General features: G+C 52.4%; 2 protein-coding genes and 1 long non-coding RNA gene across 7 annotated transcripts; 2 read left to right on the forward strand and 1 right to left on the reverse strand.

Moving 5' to 3' along the window:
- Positions 1 to 901: 901 nt before the first annotated feature.
- Positions 902 to 4,833, forward strand: Pglyrp1 (peptidoglycan recognition protein 1). Its single transcript, XM_005338244.5, has 3 exons — positions 902 to 1,305; positions 3,829 to 3,950; positions 4,397 to 4,833. Exons 1-3 carry the CDS (start codon positions 1,019 to 1,021, stop codon positions 4,573 to 4,575), a joined length of 588 nt encoding a protein of 195 aa, XP_005338301.2. The 5' UTR covers positions 902 to 1,018; the 3' UTR covers positions 4,576 to 4,833.
- A 519-nt stretch (positions 4,834 to 5,352) lies between these two features.
- On the reverse strand, positions 5,353 to 23,806 carry Ccdc61 (coiled-coil domain containing 61). 5 transcript variants are annotated; one of them, XM_078031833.1, is made up of 15 exons: positions 20,197 to 23,528; positions 19,471 to 19,624; positions 16,511 to 16,669; positions 16,184 to 16,266; positions 13,039 to 13,196; positions 11,679 to 11,840; positions 8,307 to 8,517; positions 8,133 to 8,215; positions 7,448 to 7,617; positions 7,248 to 7,323; positions 6,724 to 6,869; positions 6,563 to 6,641; positions 6,325 to 6,382; positions 5,783 to 5,855; positions 5,353 to 5,666 (listed from the first exon to the last, which is right to left on the reverse strand). In XM_078031833.1, the coding sequence occupies exons 3-15, from the start codon at positions 16,656 to 16,658 to the stop codon at positions 5,569 to 5,571; spliced, it is 1,545 nt and encodes a 514-aa protein (XP_077887959.1). In that variant the 5' UTR covers positions 16,659 to 16,669; positions 19,471 to 19,624; positions 20,197 to 23,528; the 3' UTR covers positions 5,353 to 5,568. The 5 variants fall into 5 exon arrangements, with proteins under 5 accessions (XP_077887959.1, XP_077887957.1, XP_077887956.1 ...); XM_078031831.1 differs by lacking the exons at positions 19,471 to 19,624; positions 20,197 to 23,528 and adding an exon at positions 23,707 to 23,806; XM_078031830.1 differs by lacking the exon at positions 19,471 to 19,624 and having other exon boundaries at positions 20,197 to 23,527.
- LOC144370763 (uncharacterized) lies at positions 8,490 to 9,720 on the forward strand. Its single transcript, XR_013430705.1, has 2 exons — positions 8,490 to 8,615; positions 8,910 to 9,720. It is a non-coding gene; the product is annotated as an uncharacterized LOC144370763 (long non-coding RNA).
- Positions 23,807 to 24,147: the final 341 nt, after the last annotated feature.

Below are 24,147 nucleotides of genomic sequence, written 5' to 3' on the forward strand. Positions count from 1 at the left end.
ATTACAGAGGGCGCTTTATAAACTTTTTAAAGATTCACTAAAGTGGAAGGAAAACAGGAAGAGGAAGCCAAACAGTGTGCCCCGAGTTCTCCATGTGCTCCAGGGAAGGCCTGGGAAAGGAGATGCGGGCGGGCAGGAGCCTGGGGAAAGCCCTCTGCCCCACAGAAGATCTGAAGCCACTCAGAGGCCAAGGCAAGCGGCTGCTGCTTTCTGGATTCAGTTGACTCCTCTCCGGGATGGAGCTCCCAGTGGCACCCACTAAAGGCATGGTGCTTACTACCAAGGGCAGACCTGAGTCTGGGTCCCAGTGATGCTTATGTGTCACTGTGAGCCAGACATCCAAGAGCCCTATCCTGCTCAACCCATTTAATTCCTCCCCAACCCTCTGCGCTGAGACCCTCACCTTATCATCCCCGCATTGCAGATGGGGAAACTGAAACACAGAAAGATTATGTCACTTGCCAGGGCTCATACACCAGAAAGTGCCCAGAATTCCAAGGTGGGCAGCTTGGTCCTGAATTCTAGTTCTGGACACTGGGCTCTAAGGCCCACCTGCATGTTTCGGTGATTGTCCCTCTTCCAACCTCATTTTGCTCAGCTGTGACCTTTACTCACCTCTTTGGATGGCTGCAAGGGTTAAATGCGCCTTTGGGCCTGTGAGAAGCATTTTTTTAAATGGGAACCTTTGTTAGCTCAGTCCCTGCAGGAAGGAGATGTGCCAAGGCCCTGGGCCCCTCTCCCTCCTGTGCAAGTTCCTGGTAAGTTATCCAATACCCGCCCCTAGCGAAGCGCCCAGGGCTCTGCGCCCATCCCCACCTGACCCAGACTCACCGCCCCACCACACCGCATCCTGTAGGGCCCTTACCAAAGGAGGAAGTTGGAAACCGGGATCCCGCGTGATTGACCCAGGAAGTCCTGCAGGGGTGTGAGGCAAGCACTTCCCAGCTGCTGTGCTCCAGCAGATAAAGGTGGCCCGCCCGCTGCCGGGTCCTAGCCCGCTCTGCGCGCCCTGCCCGCCATGTCCCGCCCGTGTGCGCTACTCGCCTGGGCCCTCCTCGCCCTCTTTGGACTAGGAGCAGCTCAAAATAAAGAAACCCCAGCCTGCTGCGGCCCCATCGTGCCCCGGAGTGAGTGGGGGGCCCGGCCGTCGGAGTGCTCCCAGCCCCTGAAACAGCCAGTGCGCTACGTGGTGATATCGCACACTGCGGGCAGCAACTGCGACACCCCGGCCTCCTGCCGGCAGCAGGCCCAGAACGTACAGCACTACCACGCGAGCACGAGGCGCTGGTGCGACGTGGCGTACAAGTGAGTGCGCAGGGAGGCAAGGCTGAACTGGGACCGTAGGGGACAGGGGCGCAGTCGTGAGCCTGTGGACCTGGTTATAGATTTGGTCCTGGAGCCACCTGGCTGTCACCTCCGCAGCTGACTGGAGCTCGCGGGGGTTGTGGTTTCTCCCAGGGTCACCACCCAGGACTGGACAGGTAGGTGCAGACAGCAGCAGATGTCTGAGGACCTCAGGTGTCGGCTCTGATGGGGCAGATAGACTGTCTCACGCACCAGAAATCCTCTCCATCTCCTCCAAGGAATCCCTTCACAATGGCTGGCGCCTTGTCAGGAGGCTGGAGTGTAAGGCCAGGCTGGGCTTAGTGCTGCCTGAGACCCGGAGCAGGTCCCTCCCAGCCAGGACAGGTCCTCTCTACTTCAGCCCCCCTTCTCTGTGGTGAACTGGGCTTGGGCCTGATGCACGGGAAGCACTTAGCATATCGCAAGAGCCCAAAACCCATGCGTTATGAACATTAAGCGCCTACTGTGTGTCTGTCTTGTGCAGAAGCTGGAGCCAGACTCCCCAGAGGTGCCTTCAGAAGGCAGGCTGGAGGAAAGGACCTGAGAGGATGGCTCTGGGATGGGGGGCTGAGGGAAGCTGCAGGGGGAACTGTTAGGGTCTGTAAACAAGTCAGGATGGCGCCTGGCATTTTGCCAGAGGGAGTGGTTTGTGAAGTAATGCCAGTGAGCCATTAAGTATGGAGATTCCTTATTGTTAAGACAAGCTGTGTGGAATGTATATATACCCCTCCTGTTCTACAATAAATGGCTCCCACTCCAGCTGTATCAATCTACACAAGTTGTTCGTCACCCCCCGGTTATTTTGCTGCAGCCAGACTGTGGCAGGGAAGAGAGGCAAATGCTGTGAAGCCCATTGAGCAGATCACACCTGAATGGCAGAATGGTGGGACACTGGAAGGGGCCTGGTGGGCCAGTGAGGACTTTGGTTTTTACTCTGAGAGGGAACCACGGAGGGGAGGGGGTGTTCTGAAAAGCAGGAGCATAGTCAGGCTGCCTCTGGCGGCTGTGGGGAGAAGACCATCCTGGAGTGAGAACAGAAACAGGGCAGGGGGTGGGGTAAGCAGCTGTGAGAGGGGTGGGCATGACCCCCAGCTCCCTTAACAGGGAGGGGTCTCATACAAGGGCTCGCAGAGAGGGAACATTGGAACCCTCCAGATTCTCAGGCCAAGGTGAGCACCGTAAACACACCATAATCACCTGCAGAACTTCCTGGGAATGCCGATTCTCAGGCCCCCTCCCTGGAGCCTACTCCAATAGATGCCACTCAGAAGTTTAGGAGCCACAAGGGTATCCCCAGCCCTTCCCACTTGAGATTTTATCATCTGAAGGCTCCAGCTTCAAGGTTTTGTTTCCAAGGATCAGGGGCTTCGATCCTAAGTGTTTCTGAGGTCAGGAAGTTAAGCCAGGGCTGCAGTCTCTGATCTAAACGGCCTTTTAAAAATGCACACACACACCTGCTCCTCAGATTTGAAGATTCAGCATCTGATTCTGAGGTTCTGAATGCCCCCTCCATTGCCACATCACCTTCTCTCTTCTCCCCACCTGGAAATCGGGCTCTTGACTGTACCCACCTGACAAGGGTGGCTGAGGTTTAAATTAGATGCATCCAGGCAATAAACACACAGAGCCCCAGCACAGGGCCAGCTCCAGGGTTGTGATAGAACCATCACGGGCCCAGTCCCCACAGCCAGCATCATTAGAGTATTTCTAGTCTCTGTAAAGGCAGATTCTGTGAGCTGGCTTCAAAAGGGACAGATCCAGGAGTTGGATTCAGAAGTTCCAACATTCTGTGTATCCTCAGTGACTCTGTGACCCAGAGAGCCGAGTCCGAAGATAATACAGTTCCAAGGTGAGACCTTCCAATTAATTCCCTGGTGCTGGTCAGACTTGCTCAGTCAAGATATGTTGAATGAGTGAATCTTTAGGATCTGCTGCCAAGATTGGAAACCCCAAAGAAGCAGATGTGATCCCAACCCTTGAGCCCCTGATTCCAAGGAGCAAGTACCTATAGGGGCAGGACCCTGTGAAAATCATGTGGCTTTCTGAGTCTTTGCTCTTCAGCTTAATGTGGCAAAGACACCTCAGAGGGTGGTCTTGTGAGGGTTCAGCAAAGTAAGGGTTCAACAAATCCAAAAGGCAGGCAGGAAGAACAAGGAATAAGACCATGAGGATGGGCATCCTGGAGACCCGAGCAAAACTCTGGCTCTGCCTGACTGTGACCTTGGACAGGAGCGCCCACTCCCCCAAATCTCTTTATAATGTGGGGAGGCAGTGACCCATGGATTGTATGGGAATTTAAAAAAAAAAAAAGGTACACGCAGAGCTGTGCTTGGCATGTGGCAGGGGCCACAGTGATTGTTCTTGTGGAAAACTAGAGAATGAGGAGCGGGTACTGGAAATTGGACTGCTGTGGCAGGAACAGGGTGGGATGAATGGAGGAGGGAAGCCCTTCCTCCTCATCAAGTCTGACCCCCCCCCACGCAGCTTTCTGATTGGAGAAGATGGGCTCGTATATGAGGGCCGCGGCTGGAACATCAAGGGAGACCACACAGGCCCCACCTGGAACCCCATTTCCATTGGCATCACCTTCATGGGCAACTACATGGGTGAGTTACTGTCCAGAAGGCTGGCATGGGCTCAGGGAATGGGGCAGCAGGTGGAAAGTGGCTGAGAGGTTCTGCCACTTACAAGGTCTGTGACCTCGGGTAAAGGATTCCATTTCCTGAGCCTCATCTCCTCCTTGAGTAACGGTGGGAGCCGCAGGGTGGGAAGGAGGAGTAGCTGATCTATACACCCAGTCCAGATGTGGGTGCTGGCTATCAGCATGGGCAGAACACAGAGGAGGGAGAATAAGCAATAATGATTAGGGCAGCCAGTGCTTGCTAAGGCTTCCAGGGATGTTCCTTGGGTTTTCCATAAAGTAGCTGCCATTACTATCTCCTTTCATGAAGGAGCAAACAGGCCAGAGAGGGCCCGATTCACCCTACCTCGTACTATACTACTTCTGTCCTTCAAGGAAGCCCCAGACTAACTTCTGCATCTATCCCTCCAGAGCGGGTGCCCCCAGCAAGGGCCATCCGGGCAGCCCAGAGTCTGATGGCCTGCGGTGTGGCTAAAGGAGCCCTGAGACCGGACTATGAGATCAAAGGACACCGGGATGTGCAGAACACACTCTCTCCGGGTGACCAGCTCTATGCAATCATCCAGAACTGGCCACACTACCGCGAGTGAGGCCCTGCTTGTCAGCCCCCTGCCCCATGCCTCTCTCCCCAAGAGCTGGGAAAACCCCTGCCTCCTCCTCCTCCAATAAAGATGCAGCTTGAGAGGCTGAGGCAGGAGGATCACAAGTTCAAGACCAGCGTGGGCAAATTAATGAGATCCTGTCTCAAAATAAAATAAAAAGGCCTGGGGATATAGCTCAGTGGGAGAACACCCCTAGGTTCAATCCCCAGTACCTCCACATATATAAATAAATAAATGCAACTCCAACTGTGTTCCTGAACTGGCCCCCCCACATGCCTGCTCCTCCCTCCCACGAGGTCCCAGCATCACCCTTCCTCCCAGCACTCTGTCCTCGATGGTGCTCAGAACCCAGAGGCCCCGACCCTGAACCAAGACCCCGGAGATCCCAGCTCGGAAGCAACATCACAGCTCAGAACCCAGAGGTCTCAGGTCAGAGCCCAGGAATCAGCACCAAGTAGGTTCAGATGTCACCACCAGCAGCTCAGGGGCTTCCCAGGCAGTGGACCATGCTGCAAGACACCCCTTCCCCACCACACCAAAGACATCCTGTGCAGAACGTCTGCTTGAACTCCTTTGGACTGGACGGCTTGCTCCCACTCCTCAGGTCTCCCCTTGCATTGCTTGAGAGAAGGTAGAAGTTTTTCCTGAGCTTGAGCCCCCATCTGCCTCCAGACATGCCCAGAAATACCCACAGATCCCAATTATACACCCATCCTCCCCCTTTCTCTTCACTCCACCCCCACCCTTCAGTCATAAGTTGAGGGGTCCCAAGGACAAACAAGTTTATTTACAAAACACACATAACCTATCTCCCAGCATGCACTGCCTGGAGAGTGGGTGGGGTCAGGGCTTCACAAACCTAAGACCTCAGGAGCACCTGAAGGGGTGGAGCCTGGGTGGGGCTGGAAGGCCACCCTGGCCCTACCCCACACCATACCCACTGGTGGATGGCGGTGGAGGGGCAGTACCACCTCTCCATGGTCATGACCGGGTGTCCAGTCGGTTCATGTATTCTTGCAAGGCCTTCAGGCGGGCATCTATTTCAGCCATATCAGCCGCCTGGTGGTCGGAGCTGTACTCTGTGAGAGCAGGCATGGGTATGGGGGGCTATGAAGGGCCTGCAGCCAGAGGGAGCTCAGGGCCCATGCACTGCCCTCAGTCCCTTCCCTGCAGGATCTGGGGCTGGTGCGCTCACCTTTGATGGGGACCCAGCCCCCTGAATTGGCCAGGCGTCTCCGATGATTGCTGTGTTCCTGAGAGGTGCACTTCTGGTGATGGGAAAACAAGAAAGCAACAAAGGGGATCAGGCACCTTCCCTCTGTTCTTGCCCCCACCCCAACCCCAATTCCACTGGAATTTCTAAAACCAAGGACCTCAGGGGAAATAAGGGCTGACACCTACTGGGCACCAAAATATCCTCCTGTGTCATCACAAGGACCCTTTAAGGGAACCATCCTTGATTAAGAAAGTGCAACCCAGAGATAAGTAATGAGTATTTCCAGTCATTCAGGTAGAAAACCAGGTGTGAAGACCTGGCAATTTGGGCCTAGATCCTGTGTCCCCCACTATTCCTTTCTCCAATGCCACAGTGGCAAAACACCCTGTTTTTAGAGGCCTTTCAGAGTCACCTCTGCAACCTGATCCCAAGGAGGGAATCATGGGAAACTGGGACAGCTGGCTGCCAGGAGCTTAATGCTAATCACCTCTCCTACTCCAAGGCCTGGGAGAGACACTCACCGCATTGGACGCACTCCAGGGTGTAGGGCTGGGTGGTTTCCCACGGCTGCGGCGAAGGCTGAGAGAAGAAGGTAATCAAGGACCAAGGCGGGGTCCTTGCTACAGCCTACCTGCTCCGCCTTTGCAGTTTTAAGAACCACCACCCCCTAGCCTCCATCACCCAATTTCACTGCAAAAGAAGGTTTCCAGTCTCCCCAAACACCCCTTCGAGATGATCCTACCAGGATCCAAGTTTTACCCTCTGGAGAGTGACTCAGAGAAATCTTCGAACTCGCTGCAGGAGCTAGCAGAGGAGCAGCGGCTGCGGAAACTGTCCACTAGAGCGAGAGGCAGGTGTGAGTCCCCAGCAATCGCCAGCCCCGCCCCGCCCGCCCCCCCCCCCAGCTCCAGGCCCTTTACCCGAGGAGCTGCGGTTCCGGGAGCGGTTAGCTGCGTCCCCACGGCCAGTCACGGCAGCTGGGGGCCGGGTCTGACGAGACCATGAGATGGAAGGGCCATCCCCGCTCCCTCCACTACCCAATCGGTTCCGCTGCTGCTGCTGTTGCCTGAAAAAAAAGAGGAGACGGACGCCCCGCTATGCGCCCAACTAATGCAGGAAGGGCGTCGCTGCGCTCCGAGGAGTCGCTGCCAGAGCGGATGATCCACCAGAGGTAACTTGTCCTGGGAGAGGAAAAAGATGCGGGGACCCAGACCAAGGCGGGGGGTGGGGGGAGGGAACTAGTAAGCAGTTCAGTAAGGGGTCAGGAGAGGAGGTGGGGTCAACTGAGAAGTGGGAACGCGGAAGGGGAAGAGGAGACATGCTGCAGGTGACAGGAGACGGAAGCTGATAGGAGGCGGGGACACCAGTGGCAAGACAGTAAGCCCAGGTTAGGGAACCAGTACCGGAGGGGAATAAGGGCAGGGAAGAGAGAATGAGTACTAACTTCATTCTGATCTCTTTCTGCTTCTTCTCCTTTGCTTTCACAAAGGCCGTGGGGTCGAAACGGGTCACACGACCACCTACGACAGTGTGGGCAAGTGGGGAGAGGAGGCTGAATCAGGCTCTCGAAACGGTAGTCTGTTCCGCCTCCCCCCAAGGCAGGGCAGGGCAGGGCAGGGCAGGGCAGGATGGGTGGAGAGAGACCTGTGGGCGAAGGCGAGGGGCGGGCAGGTCGGCCTCGACCTCGGATCCCACGGCCGCTCTCCCGAGATGAGGAACGGGCGGCGGCGCGGCCACGAGACGTGGAGCGCTCCCGGGACGATGAAGCCCGGCCTTCCCGGGCTGGGGGAGGCACCGCGGGTGAAGACCGCCTCCTGAGAGCACAGGATGGGCTATTAGTTTCCGCAGGCCAAGACAACCGCAGCCTTTCTCTGAACCCCCAGGCCTATCCCCACCAATTCCTGCAAGTTCACGCTGACCCACCGGGCACTCTCCGCCGCGCTCCGCCTCTCCCAACCCCACAGACCCCTGTCACTTCCCTACATAACATTCACGACACTTTTTCCCAGACCTCCCACAGACCCCTGAAAACCCTTCCAATTTTCTTCCACCCACCCCCATAAATGCTGGCACTATCTTCCTGATCCCACACGTGAGCCACACCTTGTCGCTCCGCACAATCCCTTGGCCCTTCCGCTCAAGTCCTGCCCATCTCCCCACAGGCCCCGCCCACCACTTCCACTAGTATTACGAATCCCCCCCTAAGCCCCACGTTTAGGACCCTCCTACCCGACAAGCCACGCCCACCGCAGGCTCCGCCTATCCTCTCCCACCGGCCTCGGACTCCACCCCCTCCAGGCCCCGCCCACCCCTGGCTGAGGTCCCTTACCCCCTTTTGTACAAGGCCAGCTCGCAGTTCAGCGTCTTCAGCCGGGATCGCAGGCTGCGCTCCGACGCCTTCACCTCCTCGAGCTGCAGGAAGTGGAGGGGAGCGGCGTGGTCCAGGATGAGGCCAGCGTCCGCGCCCGGCGGGCCATACCCGCCGGCCACCCGGCCCCCTCACCTCCTTAGCCAGGCGGCGGCAGTCCTGGCTGCGGCGGCCGGCTCCCCTGTGACCCAGGCCGCGCTCTTGCCGCAGCTCTAGCTCCAGGCCGCGCACCAGCCCGCGCAGCGCCTCTGCCTCCTGGCGCGCCGCCCGCCCGGCGAGCGCCTCCTCACGAGACCGGCCCAGCTGTGCTTCCAGCTCCCGCTTCTCAGATGCCAGGCGAGACACCCTGCGGGGAGCAAGTGGCGAGGGCTGAAGGCGCACGGCCCCTCCAATCCTGCTTCTCCACCGGGGCTGGGCATGGCCAACCTTTCACCTCCCCACCAAGTAGGAACGGGATCCCGTCAGTCCCAGGTGCCCCCCCCCCAGGGTGGAGTGGTTAAGGTGGTTATCTCCGCGGGGGAAGGGCACAGTCACATCACCTTCATTCATCCCATGAGACGGGCACGACCCCATCTCTCACACACACACACCCGTGAGGGGTGGGGACACGGCGATTGCGTTCTGATTTTTAAAGATTTCATCCGTCTGGCTATCTCTACACCCTGAAAGCCTGGCCCTGAGTCCTTACTCTGGCCTCCAGGACCTTCCCAGCCAGGTCTTCCCTTTGTCTCTCACCAGAGGGATTTTATGAAATGCAAATCTGACCAGGTCACTACGTGATCAAAACGCCTCTTTGAGGAAATGACATATACATAAGGCTCTTTGTTGTGACTCTACTTATAACAGTGAAAGAGCAGAAATAACCAAAATGCCCATCAACAGAACTAGCTGAATTTCTGTGGTACTTCCAGTCAGAGTGCCAACAACTGTGAAAAAGAATGGTTGAGGAGGACCTGTCTTCTGCCCCCAGGTGGTCACCAGGATACATTGTAAATCAGCACAAAAGAGTGGGTCCCAAGTCCCTTTTTATAAAAGAATGTAATTATAAATTATAGGTATGTTCATATTTTCAAAATAGAATAACTAAAAAGCTTTAAAATGGGGAAAGACTGGCTGGGGATGTAGCCGTGATAAAGAGTACTTACCTAGCAAGTGTGGAGCCCTGGGTTCAATCCCCAGCACCATTAAAAAAAAAAAAAAAAAAAGCAGGGGGAGAAGGATTGATTACCCGTGGAAAAAGGAGGAAGAATAGGGATAGAAACTGGACTTCTCTGAATGGAACCCCCTTTTTCACTCTGACTCTGGGACTATGAAAATATTGTATATAAAGAGTTACAAGCTCTGTTGCCCAAGCTGGCCTCAAACTCCTGGGTCATTTCAACATGAAGGGTTCCTACTGGCCAAAGACCAGACATTATCTACATCACAAAGAATAAATGCAGGGTTGTGTCTCAGTGGTTGTGGCTCACTTGCCTGGCATGTGTGAGGCACTGGGTTTGATTCTCAGCACCAAATATAAATAAATGAGTAAAATAAAGGTCCATCAACATCTAAAAAAATATTTTAAAAAAGAATAAATGCAATGAATGAATTTGTGACAGGCTAAATAGTGCCCCCTCCCCGAGGAAAAAAGATATCCCCGTCCTTTTCCCTGGAAACTGTGACTCTTTGCTGTTATGGCAACAAGGCCATAAAATTAAGGATCTTGAGGTGAGATTTTCCTGGCTTAACAGGGTGGGCCCTAAATGTAATCCCAAGTATCCTGATTCAGAATCAGAGAAATGAGACACAGAAGAGGAAAGAACAGTGTGACCATAGGCAGAGACCGCAGTGAGGTGGTCATAAGCCAAAGAATGTCAGCAGACACCAGAAGCTGGAAGAGGCACAGAGTCCCCCAGCTTCTCTGGAGGGAGCCCAGCCCTGCCGGTGTCTTGACCTCAGTCCAGTGAAAGTAATTTCAGAATTCTGGCCTCCAAACTGGGAAACAACAAATTTCAGTGTTTTAAAGCCACCAATTTTGTGGAACTTTGTCACAGAAGCCATAGAAAACCAACACAAGATCAATTAAGTTGAAGTTCACAGAGTTTATAATGATACAAGAACAAAACTCACTGATCTCCATGGTGGATGAGAAGGAACCAATACATTATTCTGATGGAAAGTTAAATAAAAGAAAGAATTAAGCATTAATCATGCTTTTCCTGTACAAAATGTACCTGGGGGAAACCAAATGAGAGAATTTTTTCTTTATTGAAAACCTGAAGCTAACAAAAGCAGAAAGAACTATGGAATTAGATCACCACTTATGATCCTGTAGTGAAAAATCAATCCAGCCAACAATCATCAATATCTGTCAAAGCTACACATTAACTCAGTTGTTCTCACTCTGCCTGAAAACTAAAATCAATTAGGAAGATGAAATATTCAGATGACCACATTTTTGGCAAAATATTGAAGTTCCCCTTTGCGATCCAAAAGGCTGTGGCGCCACCTTGTGGTCATTCTGGAAAGTGCATGTGCGCGCACAACCCTACCCAGGAAGCTTCTCCAGCTTCCCACCCTGGCCTCCCCACTGTAGCTTTCCACCCTCCCCATCCAGCTGTGCATGGCCACAGGTCTCCCAGCCCCATAAACTCCCATTCTTGGCAAAAGAGAGGACCAATCTGCTCTGTGAGCACTTGGCGCTCAGTCCTGGGCTAGCAGCTGTCAACAGGGCACACCAGCGGGGAAGAAGGGCTTGGCACTGGCTGCCTGGGTCTGAGGTCTAGCTTGGCCGTATCACTCACTGTGTGACCTGGGGAAAGTCCCCTAACTTCTCTGGGACTCTGTAAAATGAGGACGACAGCAGTGCCCATCTGCCTACCTCATAGGGCAGCTTTGAGAATAAAATTAATTCCCCACAAAGCATTGAGCAGGGTCCCTGGCACGCAGTAAATGCTCAGTAGACATAGTCTCTGGTACTATTATTATTATTATTACATCATGTTTCCACCAGCACCAGGACTGCACGCGCTGTTCCCTCTGTCTAGAACACTCTTGCCCAACTCCTCCTAACCCACCCCAAAGCTGGTCAGGCCCTGCCCTCCTCACCCCATCTCTGCTTCGGGAGACAGCCTGGGTGGCCACGTGATTAGCATTCACTTGCGCTGGGCTGGGCACCACATGAGGGGCAGGGAGGGGAGAGACACCTGGTGAAGGTGGACTTAAGTGACTCTCGGCCTGCCTGCACACCTGCACTTCCTCTGCCAACAGGAGGGACGAGGACCCCCTTCAGGACCAGCCCCACCCACTCTGAGCCTTCAGTGTCCACAGACAGCTCTGTGTCCCTCACTGGCTGGAAGTCCAAGAGGGAAAGGCCAGTTTGTCGTGGTCACCGCTGTGCCCCCAGCACCACCCAGCACAAGGCAGGGCACAGGAGGACCTCAGAATGAACAGGGTGGATGAGGGATGGCACGGAGGCCCCTGCCCCCACCCCCAGCCCTGGCCGCCCACCCCTCCCAGACTCACTGCTCCCGCAGGTGCCAGATCTCAGTCTCCCGGGAGTCCCGAGCATCCTGGCCGTCCAGCCCTCGGAGGCGGCCCAGCTCCTCCTTCAGTGAGCGGATGATGCCCTGCAGGACCACAGGGTCTGGCTTGCCCTGGTATGGAAGGGGCAGCGGGTAGTGAATCCTGAGGAGGGGGATTAGAACCAGGGCATCTCAGAGGCTGAGCAGCTGCCTGAGGGTGAAACCAGGTTCTGAGAGTCACAGTCAAAACACAACCCACGCCCCATGCCCTGCCCTGCCCCAGGCCCCTTGTACCAGCCACCCCTAGGGGCCTCTTCCATGCACTTCCGAGACCACAGGGACTAGGCCCTGGAGCAGTCTCAGGCAACTTCTTGTTGCACACTGCTGGCAGAGAGGACATGTACCAGCCAAGCACAGTCCTAATTCAGACTCCACAGTGAGAGGTTCCGGTGGCCTGAGCTGGTCACCCCTTGGCTGAGGAAACGGACTGCAGGTTGGTTAACTGCCCCGCCATCTACAATTCACAGAGGACTGGCCTCTTCCCACTAGAACATCCGGCAGCCATTACCAAGAGGGGCAGACGCTGCCCTCAGCTACTCCAGAATCATTCCCAGTTCCCTTCTCCCTGTCAGAACAGTTACAAAGCCATACACTCACTTTCCCAGCAATCCTCTACAAAGGGCCAAATATGATGGGAAATCTGTTAGGAGTCTCGAGGCCATATTTTTGTTTTCCTGATAAACCAGCAGATTCAATTAGCAAACTCAGCGCTGTCCCTTTTCTCCCTGCTTTAATTCAGACATAATGTCTGGAGATACAGCAGCTATTTTGTGACTATAAGAGATAAATATGAAGTCAAAATGCCAATATCTTAAGTATGACAAAGGAAAAAATAAAACAAAAACAGCCTGAGTTCCTAATGGAACTGTTGATTGGCAGTCATCTAGACATTTTGTTATGTGATAAACTGTTGCTTGTTGAAAGCACTGGCAATGGAGCCAAGCACAATGGTGTATGCCTGTAATCCCAGTGATGTGGGAGGCTGAGGCAGGAGGATGGCAAGTCTGAAGCCAGCCTCAGCAACTTAGAGAGACCCTGCCTCAAAATTAAATTAGAAGGGCTACAGAACTAGGCAGTGGTAAAGCAACCCTGGGTTCAATCCTCAGTATCTTGAAATAAACAAACAAACACTAGTAATGGTTATTCGGCTATTTGTAGCCAAACACAATAATAATGTAAACCCCACACCCAAGACTCCGAAGGCAAAGCATAAATAACACCCCCACATGATCCAGGCTCCAAGGGTTCTTCCCCCAGCCCTGCCCACCAGCCCAGGCCTGGAACCGGCCCCTTGTGCCCACCTGTCAAACTCCACAGAATAGATAAGGATCAGGTAGCGCTTGGAGTTGAGCTGGTTCGATCTGGGGGCCAAGGTGCTCGGGCGCCCCCCCAGCTTGCGGTTCCGCAGGGACTCCAGGTCTGTGTAGGTCAGAAGGTCTAGGGTGACCGATTCACTGCTCTATTGGAGAGGAAGGAAGAAGCTGCCCCAGGGCTGGCAGGGCCACCCCAGACCACACAACCCACACTCCCAGGACCACCTTGCCCCGGGCGGCTGGACTACCCTGCGCTGAGGCTGCGGGACAGGATCTAGACAAGCTGATCTGGGCATGCGCACAGGACAGGACTAGCGAGAGAAGCTACAAAGAACCTTCTTACTCAACCACTGGGGATGGCTTAGGTCTGTGGCTGTCTACGTGTTGACTGCAGGACCTGGGGGCCCTCTCGGGAGCCCATGAGGCCAAAACTATTTTCATAATGATGCAAAGACTTGGTGTGCTTTCTATTTCTTCTGGGTTGACATTCACGCTAATGATGCAAAGGTAACGGTGGCTTTGGGAAACTGCTGCCGCCTTGGCGAAATCAAACCAGCGGCACCAGCAGTCCCCAGCTTCTCCATGCCAGGCAGCCTCATCGGGCTGGGATGAGGAAGAAGAAATCAACAAGCAACCAATAAATTCAACACAGGAGTTCATGCGGAAGCAGTGAAACTGCTCCATTTGTTGACCCAAGACCCCCAAGTGCCTGTCTCTTCACTCTTCTGTACAAGAAATCGGGCAGGAGCCACCAGGTGCCCCTGCTGCATACCCAAGCCTGACAGTGGCCTGCGGAAAGCACTTGTGCAACCACATTTCAAACCAAATAAGCCACTTTTTCATGGAATAGTATTTTTACTTGAAAGAACTGACAGACAAAACTATGGTTCTTCAGAGCTGGGCACTTGGCAGGCATTTTTTCCAAAATGAACACAGTGAGCCTGTCTGCAAGGAAAACAGTATACGAGTTGGTTGCCAATGATAAACTTCAAGCTTTGCACTTGGGATTCGAATTAGAATTTTGGAAAATTTGCCCTTGCAATGTGCTTGAGGGCTTTTCCCTGTTCCAAGACTCAGCCTGTGAGATCAGTGGGGATGTTACTAAATGTCACTCCTGGCTTTCAATCATGAAATGGGTCAACATTTGAAAGGTCTGTGCAACTCAATGAAGCGATATTTTCCAAATGACCAATATGTGATATTACAAACTCACTTAAAAAGCCATGCAGAGTACAAGATGCACCCTCGGGTTTGCTGGGGGAAGAGGGCCTTTGGTTTGGGTTTTTTTTATTCTGCAGTGCTGAAAACCAAACCAGGGCCTTGCACATGCTGCTTGAGCACTCTGCGCCTGAGCTCCAGCCCCAGCCTCAATTAACAGGTCTGAATTTTTTTAAAGCAACAATATAAGTTCGCTGATGAGATTTCAGATTCCACGCTGCAACTAACCTTCAAGTTAGTTGAAGGTTAAAACTACACGTCCAGTTTTAGTGTTAACAAAGATGAATAATCACAACTATTTGAAAAAGCTATTAAAATACTACTTTTTCTAACTATGTACCTGTGTAAGGCAGGATTTTTCTACATATTCTTCAACCAAAACATAGCACAAAAGACTAAATACAGGAGCATGTGAGAATCCAGAATTTTCTATCATGAAGCCAGACATTAAAGAGATTTGCAAAAATGTAATTTTTTCTTTTAGAAAATTTATTTTTCATTAAAATGATATTTAGGTTAACATAACAGGATTGCTATTGCTATTTCTAAAAAACTCATAAACTCCTTTAAATTTGTTTTAATTCCTAATATGGTAAATAAATATTGATAGATAGAATCTATATAAACAAAAGCTCTTCGGTGTCCTCCAGAGTTTTTAAGAGTATAAAGGGGTCATAAAACCAAACAGTTTGAGAACCACTGGGTTATATACATCATGATGCATGCGTACAATATTAAGCAACCACTAACAAGGATGATAAATTCAAAAGTTGATAATAATAAAAAACTGTATCTGTATACCTGTTATGATTAGCCAACATTTTACATATAGTAACTCATCATCTTCACAATATTATGAAATGGGAACTACTATTATTCCCAGTTTATAGGCATTGAGGGGGAAGTGACTGGCTGAGTTCCCATCTAGGAAGTGGCAATAATAAGTCTGAATTCAAAGAAAAATGTTACAGTCTGGACAGAGAATAAAAAGGGAATTATAAAGGACTCTGAGTCATGCTCAAATATCTTCACAGTTTTATGAGAGCATAATTTATCTGTAATCAAAGAAACAATATAGTTCATAATTTTAAAAAATATCTAAATACCCTCTGTATCCTAAGTTATAACCTGCTTTTGTTCTCCCATTAATACTTTTAATACTTGACATTGTAAATTTTTTTCAACTGTCTGTCTCTCCCACTAGAATGTCAGCAGCAGAGACCTGGTCTCCTGGGTTCACTGCTCTACCTCCAGTGCCTGTGACAGTGCAGGGCACCCTGTAGATGCTCAGCAAACAAAATGAACAGACTATTAAACTCTCTGATGGGACTAAATTCCTATGAAATATTGTTGAATCTTTTAAAGGTTGGTTGTAAGCCAGGCATGGTGGCACATGCCTGTGATCCCAGCAGCTTGGGCAGAAGGATTGTGAGTTCAAAGCCAACCTCAGCAACTTAACGAGGCCCTAAGCAACTCAGTGAGACCCTGTCTCTAATAAAATATTTTTAAAAAGGCTGGGGATATGGCTCAGTAATTAAGTGTCTCTGGGTTCGATCCACAGTACCAAAAAAAAAAAAAAAAAGTTGGTTGTAGAATACCTTGGAAAATATATCCACTCGTGGTCAATTACAGATCTGCCAACACAGAGGTGGGGGAAGGGGAAAGAAATGAAGAAATGGCTGGGGCGACTTTCACCAGAATATTAACAAAGGTGTGTACTAGTAGCAGAGTGGTTTTCTTCTTTATATTTCTGTAATCTGAATTTTCTACATAACTATACTTAGAATCAGAAAATCCACTTAAATTGAGAAAGAAAAAGCCCAATCCCTTCAATGAAGGAGACAAAGGGACACACAAACATCACATGGGCCTCTACCCCAGAACCAACCCCTAACCCTCAATGCCTGGTCCCTACCTGGGTGAGGGCCGACTCCAGCATGTTACAGAAGATGTTGAACTGTTTGAAGTTCCCTGTCTTATGAGTCAAATCTTCAATGACTGGGTGGGGGAAGAAAAAGTCCCTCTTGATATCTGACCACTTGCCCGACCCAAGGGTAATACATCCTAGCCCTCAGACTCTACCCAGCTTGGTGCCTCTGGCCTAGGACATGAGACCTCCCCACCTTGGGAGCTCTGGTCAGATAGAAGAGGCAGGTAGGCAGAACTAAGGGGAATCTCATCTTCTAGGGAAAGCTGGCCCTAGGGGATGGGAGGCGAGCCCACCCCAGGGAGGCACACTCACAGCTGGCATCGAACTCGCCGCGCCACTGGTCGGCTGTCATCCGGTCCTCCACCTCCAGCTCCAGCACCTGTCCAGAAACCACCACCCGCACAGCATGCTCCACACCCCGGAAGACGTAGTCCACCTGAAGGCCAGTGGGCTGGTCCATGGCCAGGGTCACTGGAGAGAGGGATAAGACAAGAGACCCAGAGGAGCTGAGGCCAGACTTTTGAGCTCTGAAGACCAGGACTCACATCCTGGGTTCACCACTCACCAGCTGCACCTTGGGAAAATGAGTTCACTTCTCTCTGAGCCTCAGTTTCCTCATCTGGAAAATGAGTGTAACTGTGGCCCCTACCTCAAGAGTTAGCGTGAGGATTCAACTGAACAACATACATAAAAACTCCAAGAACTCTGTCCTCACACTACTGTGCCCAACACAGGCTGGCTAGCAGGAGTGGGTGACACCCATAGGTAGGTCAGACAGGACCACTACTACTGATTATTACTTATTCATTTATTCAGCAAACATTTGGGGAGAAAAATTAAACTGGAGAGGGAAATAGGGAATATTGGGGTTGGGCAGGTCAGAGAAGGCCACTCAGAGTAGGTGACAATTGAGCAGAGACCTGAACAGGTGAGGGAGCCAGAAAATGTATGGAGAAAATGTATCACATCCAAGAAATAGCCACTTCCATATGTTATATATGATATACTGAAAATATTTACACCGATTTAATCATTGATTTTATTAATTAGCCTATTATAAGCATAAATGCCTTCTCCAAGCCTGTTAGAGTCTGTAAACAAGTCAGGATGGTGCCTGGTATTTTGCCAGGGGGAGTGGTTTGTGAGGTGGTGCCAGCGAGCCATTAAGTGTGGAGATTTCTTATTGGTTGATTGCTGTATCTAGTTTATGTTAATTAAGATAGGCTGTGTGGAATGTATAAATACCTCTGTTGTCCTACAATAAATGGCTCCCACTCCTGCTGTATCAATCTACACAAGTTGCTCGTCACCCCCCAGTTAGTTTTGCTGCAGCCAGACTGCGGCACTAGCCAACAAAGCTACTACTCTTATGTTCGGTCAACAAAGAGCTAGCTGGAGGAGACTCCCAGGCCTCTGCCCTCCACCCAGGTGTCCTAGGGGTGGTTCAGAATGGGGGCCTGGGCTGCCTGAGTTCCCATCCAAGTCCCACCAGCTCATGAGCAAGTTAATTACTCTCTCCATGAGTCAGAATCCCAGCCTCGAAGCAAGTGGCATCCTGGATGATGGGGATGTAATAAGAAATCAGGCTGGGGCTGGGGATGTGGCTCAAGCGGTAGTGCGCTCGCCTGGCATGCGTGAGGCCCGGGTTCCATCCTCAGCACCACATACCAACAAAGATGTTGTGTCCGCCGAGAACTAAAAACTAAATATTAAAAATTCTCTCTCTCTCTCTCTCTCTCTCTCTCACACACACACACACACACACACACACACACACACACTCTCTCTCTCTTTAAAAAAAAAAAAGAAATCAGGCTGAATCCATGCCCTGTGGGGCAGTCAGGTATATAAAAATGCCAATGGTGGAGAATGGGGCCAATGATGGGGAAGGGGCTGCTCTGTAGCTAAGAAGGCCAGGAGAGGCCTCTCTGAGCAAAGGCTAAGGGAAGGAAAGGAGGGAGAGAGGAAGACGACTATCACTGTCCAGGCAGAGGGAAAGGCCCCTGTGAGATGTTCCTGGTCTGTTCAGCAGGGAAGCTGGCAGTCTGCAGGAGAACGAACAGGGGAGGGGGCTGAATGATGAGATCCGAGATGTCACAGGTGGCCAGATGATGATCACACACCCAAGCCTACAGCTGGCTAGCAGCACCACCTCCTTGGACTGGTGTGAGGATTAAATGAGTGAAATGTGTTGAAATCTTTGGCAAAATTCAGCAGCGCCTGACACATAGCACACATTCCATGCATACTAACACTGCCATCATCTTGCTATTATTATCTTATTGTTGTTTCTGAGCGTCAAAGGGACACAGATAAGACAAGTCCATTCTTTAGTTCCCCCAGAATATAGGAACTAAGCAAGAAAAGGGCTCTAATTGTGAGTACCACTGCTGCTCCAAAGTCAGAGTCACCAACCCAGACCCTGTGGACCCCTCCCATGCCTGGTATCCTCTCCCTACATTTAGTCCTCACATTTCCCCCAGGAAGTTCTTCCTAGAGTCTAACATCAGACAAGACATTGTTGGGGGGAAAGATGAGCCCTGAAATTTAGGTCAAGAATCTTTTTAGAGTCCTTGTCTTTTGAGAATCCAATGAAATTTCTGAACCCTGCCCAGATCAACAGGCCCACACATTTTACAGATAATTTCAGGGGCTCCCAGAATACCACACCCTAGGCCCATCCATTGATCCCCTATCCCAGAGGTCCAAGGACAACTGCCTGAACCCCAGGGGTCATAAAAAACACCTCTCTGTCTCTAGATCTGAGCTCTTAAATTTATTTGGGGGAAGGGTCTCTAGTGCTTTTTATAAAGGCTCATGATATCTGGGAGTCTCTTTCCCCAGAAAGCTCAGAATCCAGATATTGTGCTTTTATTTTCTGGAGATTCAGGTACTGGACTAAAAATCCCTGATTTCCCTGCAAGCAGATTGCTGCACATTTCAACAGATTCCTCATTTTCTGACCCTTAACACCGTGCCTGGCAGCGCAGGCCCCACCCCACCGGGAGTACAGGACCCCGCCCTCAGGCCCCGCCCAAAGACCCCGCCCCTCAGACTCCACCAGCCAATCAGCGGGCGCGCCATCCCCGTTTCCAAGGCACCGGAGGTTACTAAGGCGTTGGAGGAACCCGCGGAACACCTAAGAAGCCACGCAGCATCACCGCCCCCACTCGTGGCACCTGAGAGGAAGGGGTCCGCCACACGCCATCCCTACCGCCAACCCGGCCCTGCCCTCCTTTTCCCACTCCACCACATGAGCCCCCCATCCTCACCCCGTGACAGCAGCAGCCCGTCTCCGTGCTCAACTGCCTGAAGTCTTTAGCTCCCATCCAGTCACCTCGGTCCCAGCCATTCAGCCTCGGAACAATCTGCCTGAATCCAACTCGCCCCTACACCACACACGTGCCTCCCCGCCGCCCATCTCCTCTGGGAAGCGAAAGTGTCCTTAGCGGCTGATGGCATCATCTCACACTTCTGCCAGCTCGACCCTCACTCCCTAGATGGCCACCGGATTCTAGCTCGGCTTCCCCTTCTCTCTGCAGAATCTCGCTCCCTCCACGTCCCAGCCCTGCCCCCTTGTGCTGTTCCCCAGAAACCAGTCCCCTCTCCCCTCCAAAGTCTCCTATTTGCATCCATCTCTCACTGATTGGGGGGTGGGGGAAGCTGTCACACTGCTTCTCCCTACACCAGTCCCCCCATCTTCCTAGGGTTCCCCACATATCCCACCAGAATTCTCCCCCCCAAAAAAAATCATTTCTCCAGGATTCTGCCCGCATATTTATTCAAGGTAACCCCACTTTTAGCCTGTATTCTATTGTCCCATATTCCCCTGGATTCCTCCCAAATTGTATATAAAGCCCCCTCTCCAGTGCACACACATTTCCCACCTCTCTTCCCTTCGGAGAGCCTTCCCAGAACACCCCCCCCCCGCCGCCCCCACTTTTGGGATTCCCCGGCCCTAAGCAACCTCCCCCTCGAGCCCCACCCTATCCCTCTACCTGCAGCTTCCATCTTCGCTGTGTGACCGGTGGCCCATCCTGATTGTTGATTTCATTCCAGTCCCAAGGTTCTCCCCGCTCCTCTTCTCTGCCTCAGCCTCCTGACCCTGCATCCCAGCAGCGCATTCCAGGCCCCGCCCTCACCAACTCATGACGTCACCCCCCCAACCCTGCACGTGTGTGGGCACCCCAGCACCCCATTCTGGCCCACATTCCTGACCCCAGTGTTCAGGGCTCATGACATCAAACCTCCAGCTCACTGCACACTCGATTTCCCAGTCCCCAGCCCTCCCTTCACTAAGGTGACCCCTTCTCCTTTCCAGTGTTACATCACCGCTCCTGGCTCCTCCTCCCAACTGCACTACCCGGCTGGCAGACTTCACAGCCCTCACCCAGGGTAGGAGCTGCGAGCCCTTCTCACTGGCTCCCCAAAGACAAATCCACACCACCACTTCCCACACCAAACATGGGCAAACCCCAACTCCGGGCAGTCGCCCCTCCCTCCATGGCTGTTGGCCCACCCTCTGCAGCCCCCGTGACCACCACATATCCCAGCCCAGCCATAGCCTCTCCAATGCAGCGTACCCCCCATCCCTCACACACCTGTGGCCTGGCCTGGATGACACCCTTCTCCCCTATTCTGAATTCCCTTCTCCTTCACCCCTGCACTCCCCCAAACACAAAGCCTTCCACTGCTCCCTGGAATATATAAAAACAAAAGTCCTTTAGTGCACCCCACAGCCCCCAGGGTGTCCATACTCCTCTTGCACTGTCCTTCAAATGCGTTTTGATAAGGACCAAGCATGCTTATAACCCAGGACTCCCTTAATTCTCTGGCAGGTTTTAGAACCATCCCCATTTTAGAGCATAAAGCTGAGGATCCCACATCGAGGGAGCATTGAGGCTCCCACATGGAGGGAGCATTCATACCCTACTCATTGTCCAGCTGCCCTTCCCTGGCCACCTGCCCTTTCCTCCCAGAACTCTGCTCCTGTCTCAGCCCTAACCTAAATGTGGCCTCCTGTATAAGGATGATACTTGCTGCAGGCTGGGGATTCCTGGGTTCTGATCCCAGCTCCTCCCATACCCAGTGTGATCTTGTGCAAGGCACTTGTCATCTCTGGGCCTTTCCCCATCAACACAGGGAGATAAGCACTCCTGTCTCACTGGATTGTGGAGATTGTTTGTTAGTGCATTCAGGGTGTGTCAGGTGCCTGACACTGGATGTTACCAATATGATTCATTGATTAATTGACAGACCAGAGTGTCATTTTGATCAATCTTACATTATCAGTACCCTGGCATGGCATAGATTAGGGAATGCTTGTTAATTTGATGGGAGATGCAGGGAACAGGTCAGAGGCACTGTGGATACAGCCCAGGTCTTCTCCCCTCAGCTCACTCCCAATCACTCTCCTGGTCTCAGTTCCAAGTTCCTCTCGTGTGGAAGCCCTCCCGGACTCCCAGGTTAAGTCAGAGGCTGTCCTGATAACCAATATCCCACCACCCCAGTCCTAGCCCTGCCCAGCAGGGGATCAGCCTAAGAGAAGTAGCTTGATGTAGAGTGAAGCAGCCTTCTCCAACCCAGGTTCTGAACAGGCATTTCTCCGGTGCGGAGGACTGTGGGGCATCGGCATGACCTCAGGCCCTTACGGAAATGCAGGCTCCTGGGCCTGGTCCCCACCTGCAGAAGCACAATCTCTAGGGTGGGCCCAGGAATCTGCATTTCCTATAAGCTCCTTCAGACACTTAAGTTGTTAAGACTCTCATGCCCAATTTGTTACCCCACTCCCACCACCAGACAGAAGTTCAGCAACCTGCCCCATACCCAGGGAGACCAGAGGAAGGGTGCTAATGGTGGCATCACAGAAGTAACACTGTTCGCACACCTACATGCTCTTCCAGGGGCCACCCAGAGCCAAATACTCTGGAGAGCAGGTCTGAGAAGCCCAATGGACATAGACAAATTATCGCTATCACGTGGTGGTGTTATGGAGAAAAACAAAGCCTGGTATAGGGCCAGGAAGTGACAGGAGCTTTCTTAGCTTGAGTGGTCAGCAGGGCCTGTCTATGAGGCTGACATCTGAATAGAGACCTGAAGGAGGGGCGGGAGAAGCCATGTAGACATGGGACAGGAGCCCGATCCAGATGGAGGGGATGGCAAGCTCAAAGGCCCTGAGGTGGCAATGTATTTGCTATGTCCAAAGGACAGTAATGAAGCCAGGGTAGCTGCAGTAGTGGGGCAGGGGATCTGGGAATGGTGGGAATTGAAGGGAGGATGGAGGAGGAAGCTGGATTGCTTAGAGACCTGGTGGGGACTTTTGCTGAATGAAGTGTGAGCCAGAGGGGCCCTGAACAGGAATGACATGATCTGACATTTGTTTCAACAAGATCCCTTGACTTTGGGGGTCAAGGACAGATTCAGGGAGCCCAATGAGGATGCCACGGCAACAGAGCAGGGAAAGCCAAAGATGGCTTGCACCACAGGGGTAGCAAAGGTGCCAGTGAACTGGTTGGATCCCATCCAGACTACAATGATGGGTGGACCGTGTATGTGGGTGAGAGAAAAGGGAGGAGTGACAGGCAACTTCAAAGGTGACATCAGCTGGGTTGGGAGGCTGAAGGGGGTAAACAACAAGTTTGTTTTGGGACAAGTTTCAGTCTGGATGTGAGCTGTATCTTCAAGTACAGCATAGTGGGCCCTGCAGTCCAGGGCAGAGGATCAGACTGGACATAAGACACCTGGAAGTTTTCACTGGGTAAAGAGGGTGGGGGGCTACTAGGTGAGGAGACAGGTCCTTCTCAGGATGATGAAACTAAACAACTTGCCAAAATCATGTGACGTTCAGGGTCAGCAGCCAAACCCAAGATTCAAACTCCAGCAACCAGACGCCAGAACTCAATCTTAACCACTGGGAGGGCTTGTTAGGAAGTGTAAGAGTTCATGCAGGGGCTCTGTGCAGCTCAGTGATAGAGCACTTGCCTAGCGCGTGCAACCCCTGGATTCCATCCCCAGAACAATCGGGGAAAATAAGTTAATGCAACATAGTAAACGCTGCATGTGATACGCTTCACATGTCACCAAAGCACACTCAGATCCCTGGAGGTTCCCTCTCCCTCAACGTGGTTTCTTCGCAAGCCCTCCACTCAAAGTTACTAACCCACCACAGGGAACGGGTCCGCCCGCCCATCCACCCCGCGCTGAAATAATGCTCTGCCTTCAGACCTCTCATTAAATCGCAATGCTGTATTACAAGGGGATCTCTAAATCCCACCATCTGCCGTCTCCCGCATTACAATCTCCCCTTTAAAGACCCTCCTATGAAACACCCACCCCCGACTCACCTACTAACCTCTGCCCCACAACCCCTACCCGGGTTAAAGGGCACCCCCTGCCGATTCCCACACTGCCGGGTCAGCTGCCCGCGGCAGTCCCCTCTCCCCAGAGAACCCCTCCCCCGCGAGATCGCCGCCCCAGTCCGCGCACCCGCCGCGCCCGCCGCCTCTCACCTTCTCCGCGGACACCCCTCCTCGCGAGCGGTTCAACTGCCGAAGCACAGGCCCCGCCCCAGGATCCGGCCCTCTCACTTCTGATTGGGCCTAGCTTACCCGCAATCAAATTTCCATTAGTCAATGAAGGCATCAATCACTCTGTCCCGCCCCAGAAGAGAACCCTCCCACTCAAAGCTTATGATTGGTTAACTTCGAAAAGGTGTTCCTAAATGAGTTTTGGGAGAACCCCCATCGTCTGTCTCATCTCTAATCACTACTGGTTAATGCTACTGCCAATCATATAAAAGGGTTATTCCCTGAAGTAGGGTCGAGGGAGGATCCCGGAAGTAGCCTCTTGGTTCCGCCCACCACGCCTGTGGCGGGGTAGGCCGCGCCCACGTGAAGGGGAGGACTCGTAGAGTCGCTTGTGCATGCGCACTGGAAGGTCTTGGCCGCGGT

This window comes from Ictidomys tridecemlineatus, chromosome 15 (genome assembly GCF_052094955.1).
Source record: "Ictidomys tridecemlineatus isolate mIctTri1 chromosome 15, mIctTri1.hap1, whole genome shotgun sequence".
Lineage (NCBI taxonomy): Eukaryota > Metazoa > Chordata > Mammalia > Rodentia > Sciuridae > Ictidomys > Ictidomys tridecemlineatus.

Excerpts from the sequence above, each read along its gene's own strand:
- Pglyrp1 (XM_005338244.5), top strand. The coding sequence starts at position 1,019 with ATGTCCCGCCCGTGTGCGCTACTCGCCTGGGCCCTCCTCGCCCTCTTT. Across the intron at positions 1,306-3,828 it reads TGGTGCGACGTGGCGTACAA|CTTTCTGATTGGAGAAGATG; the intron begins GTGAGTGCGCAG and ends CCCCCCACGCAG. Across the intron at positions 3,951-4,396 it reads CTTCATGGGCAACTACATGG|AGCGGGTGCCCCCAGCAAGG; the intron begins GTGAGTTACTGT and ends CTATCCCTCCAG.
- Ccdc61 (XM_078031830.1), bottom strand. Across the intron at positions 6,870-7,247 it reads CAGAAAGAGATCAGAATGAA|GCAACAGCAGCAGCAGCGGA; the intron begins GTTAGTACTCAT and ends CTTTTTTTTCAG. Across the intron at positions 5,667-5,782 it reads GGGCTGGGTCCCCATCAAAG|AGTACAGCTCCGACCACCAG; the intron begins GTGAGCGCACCA and ends CTGCTCTCACAG.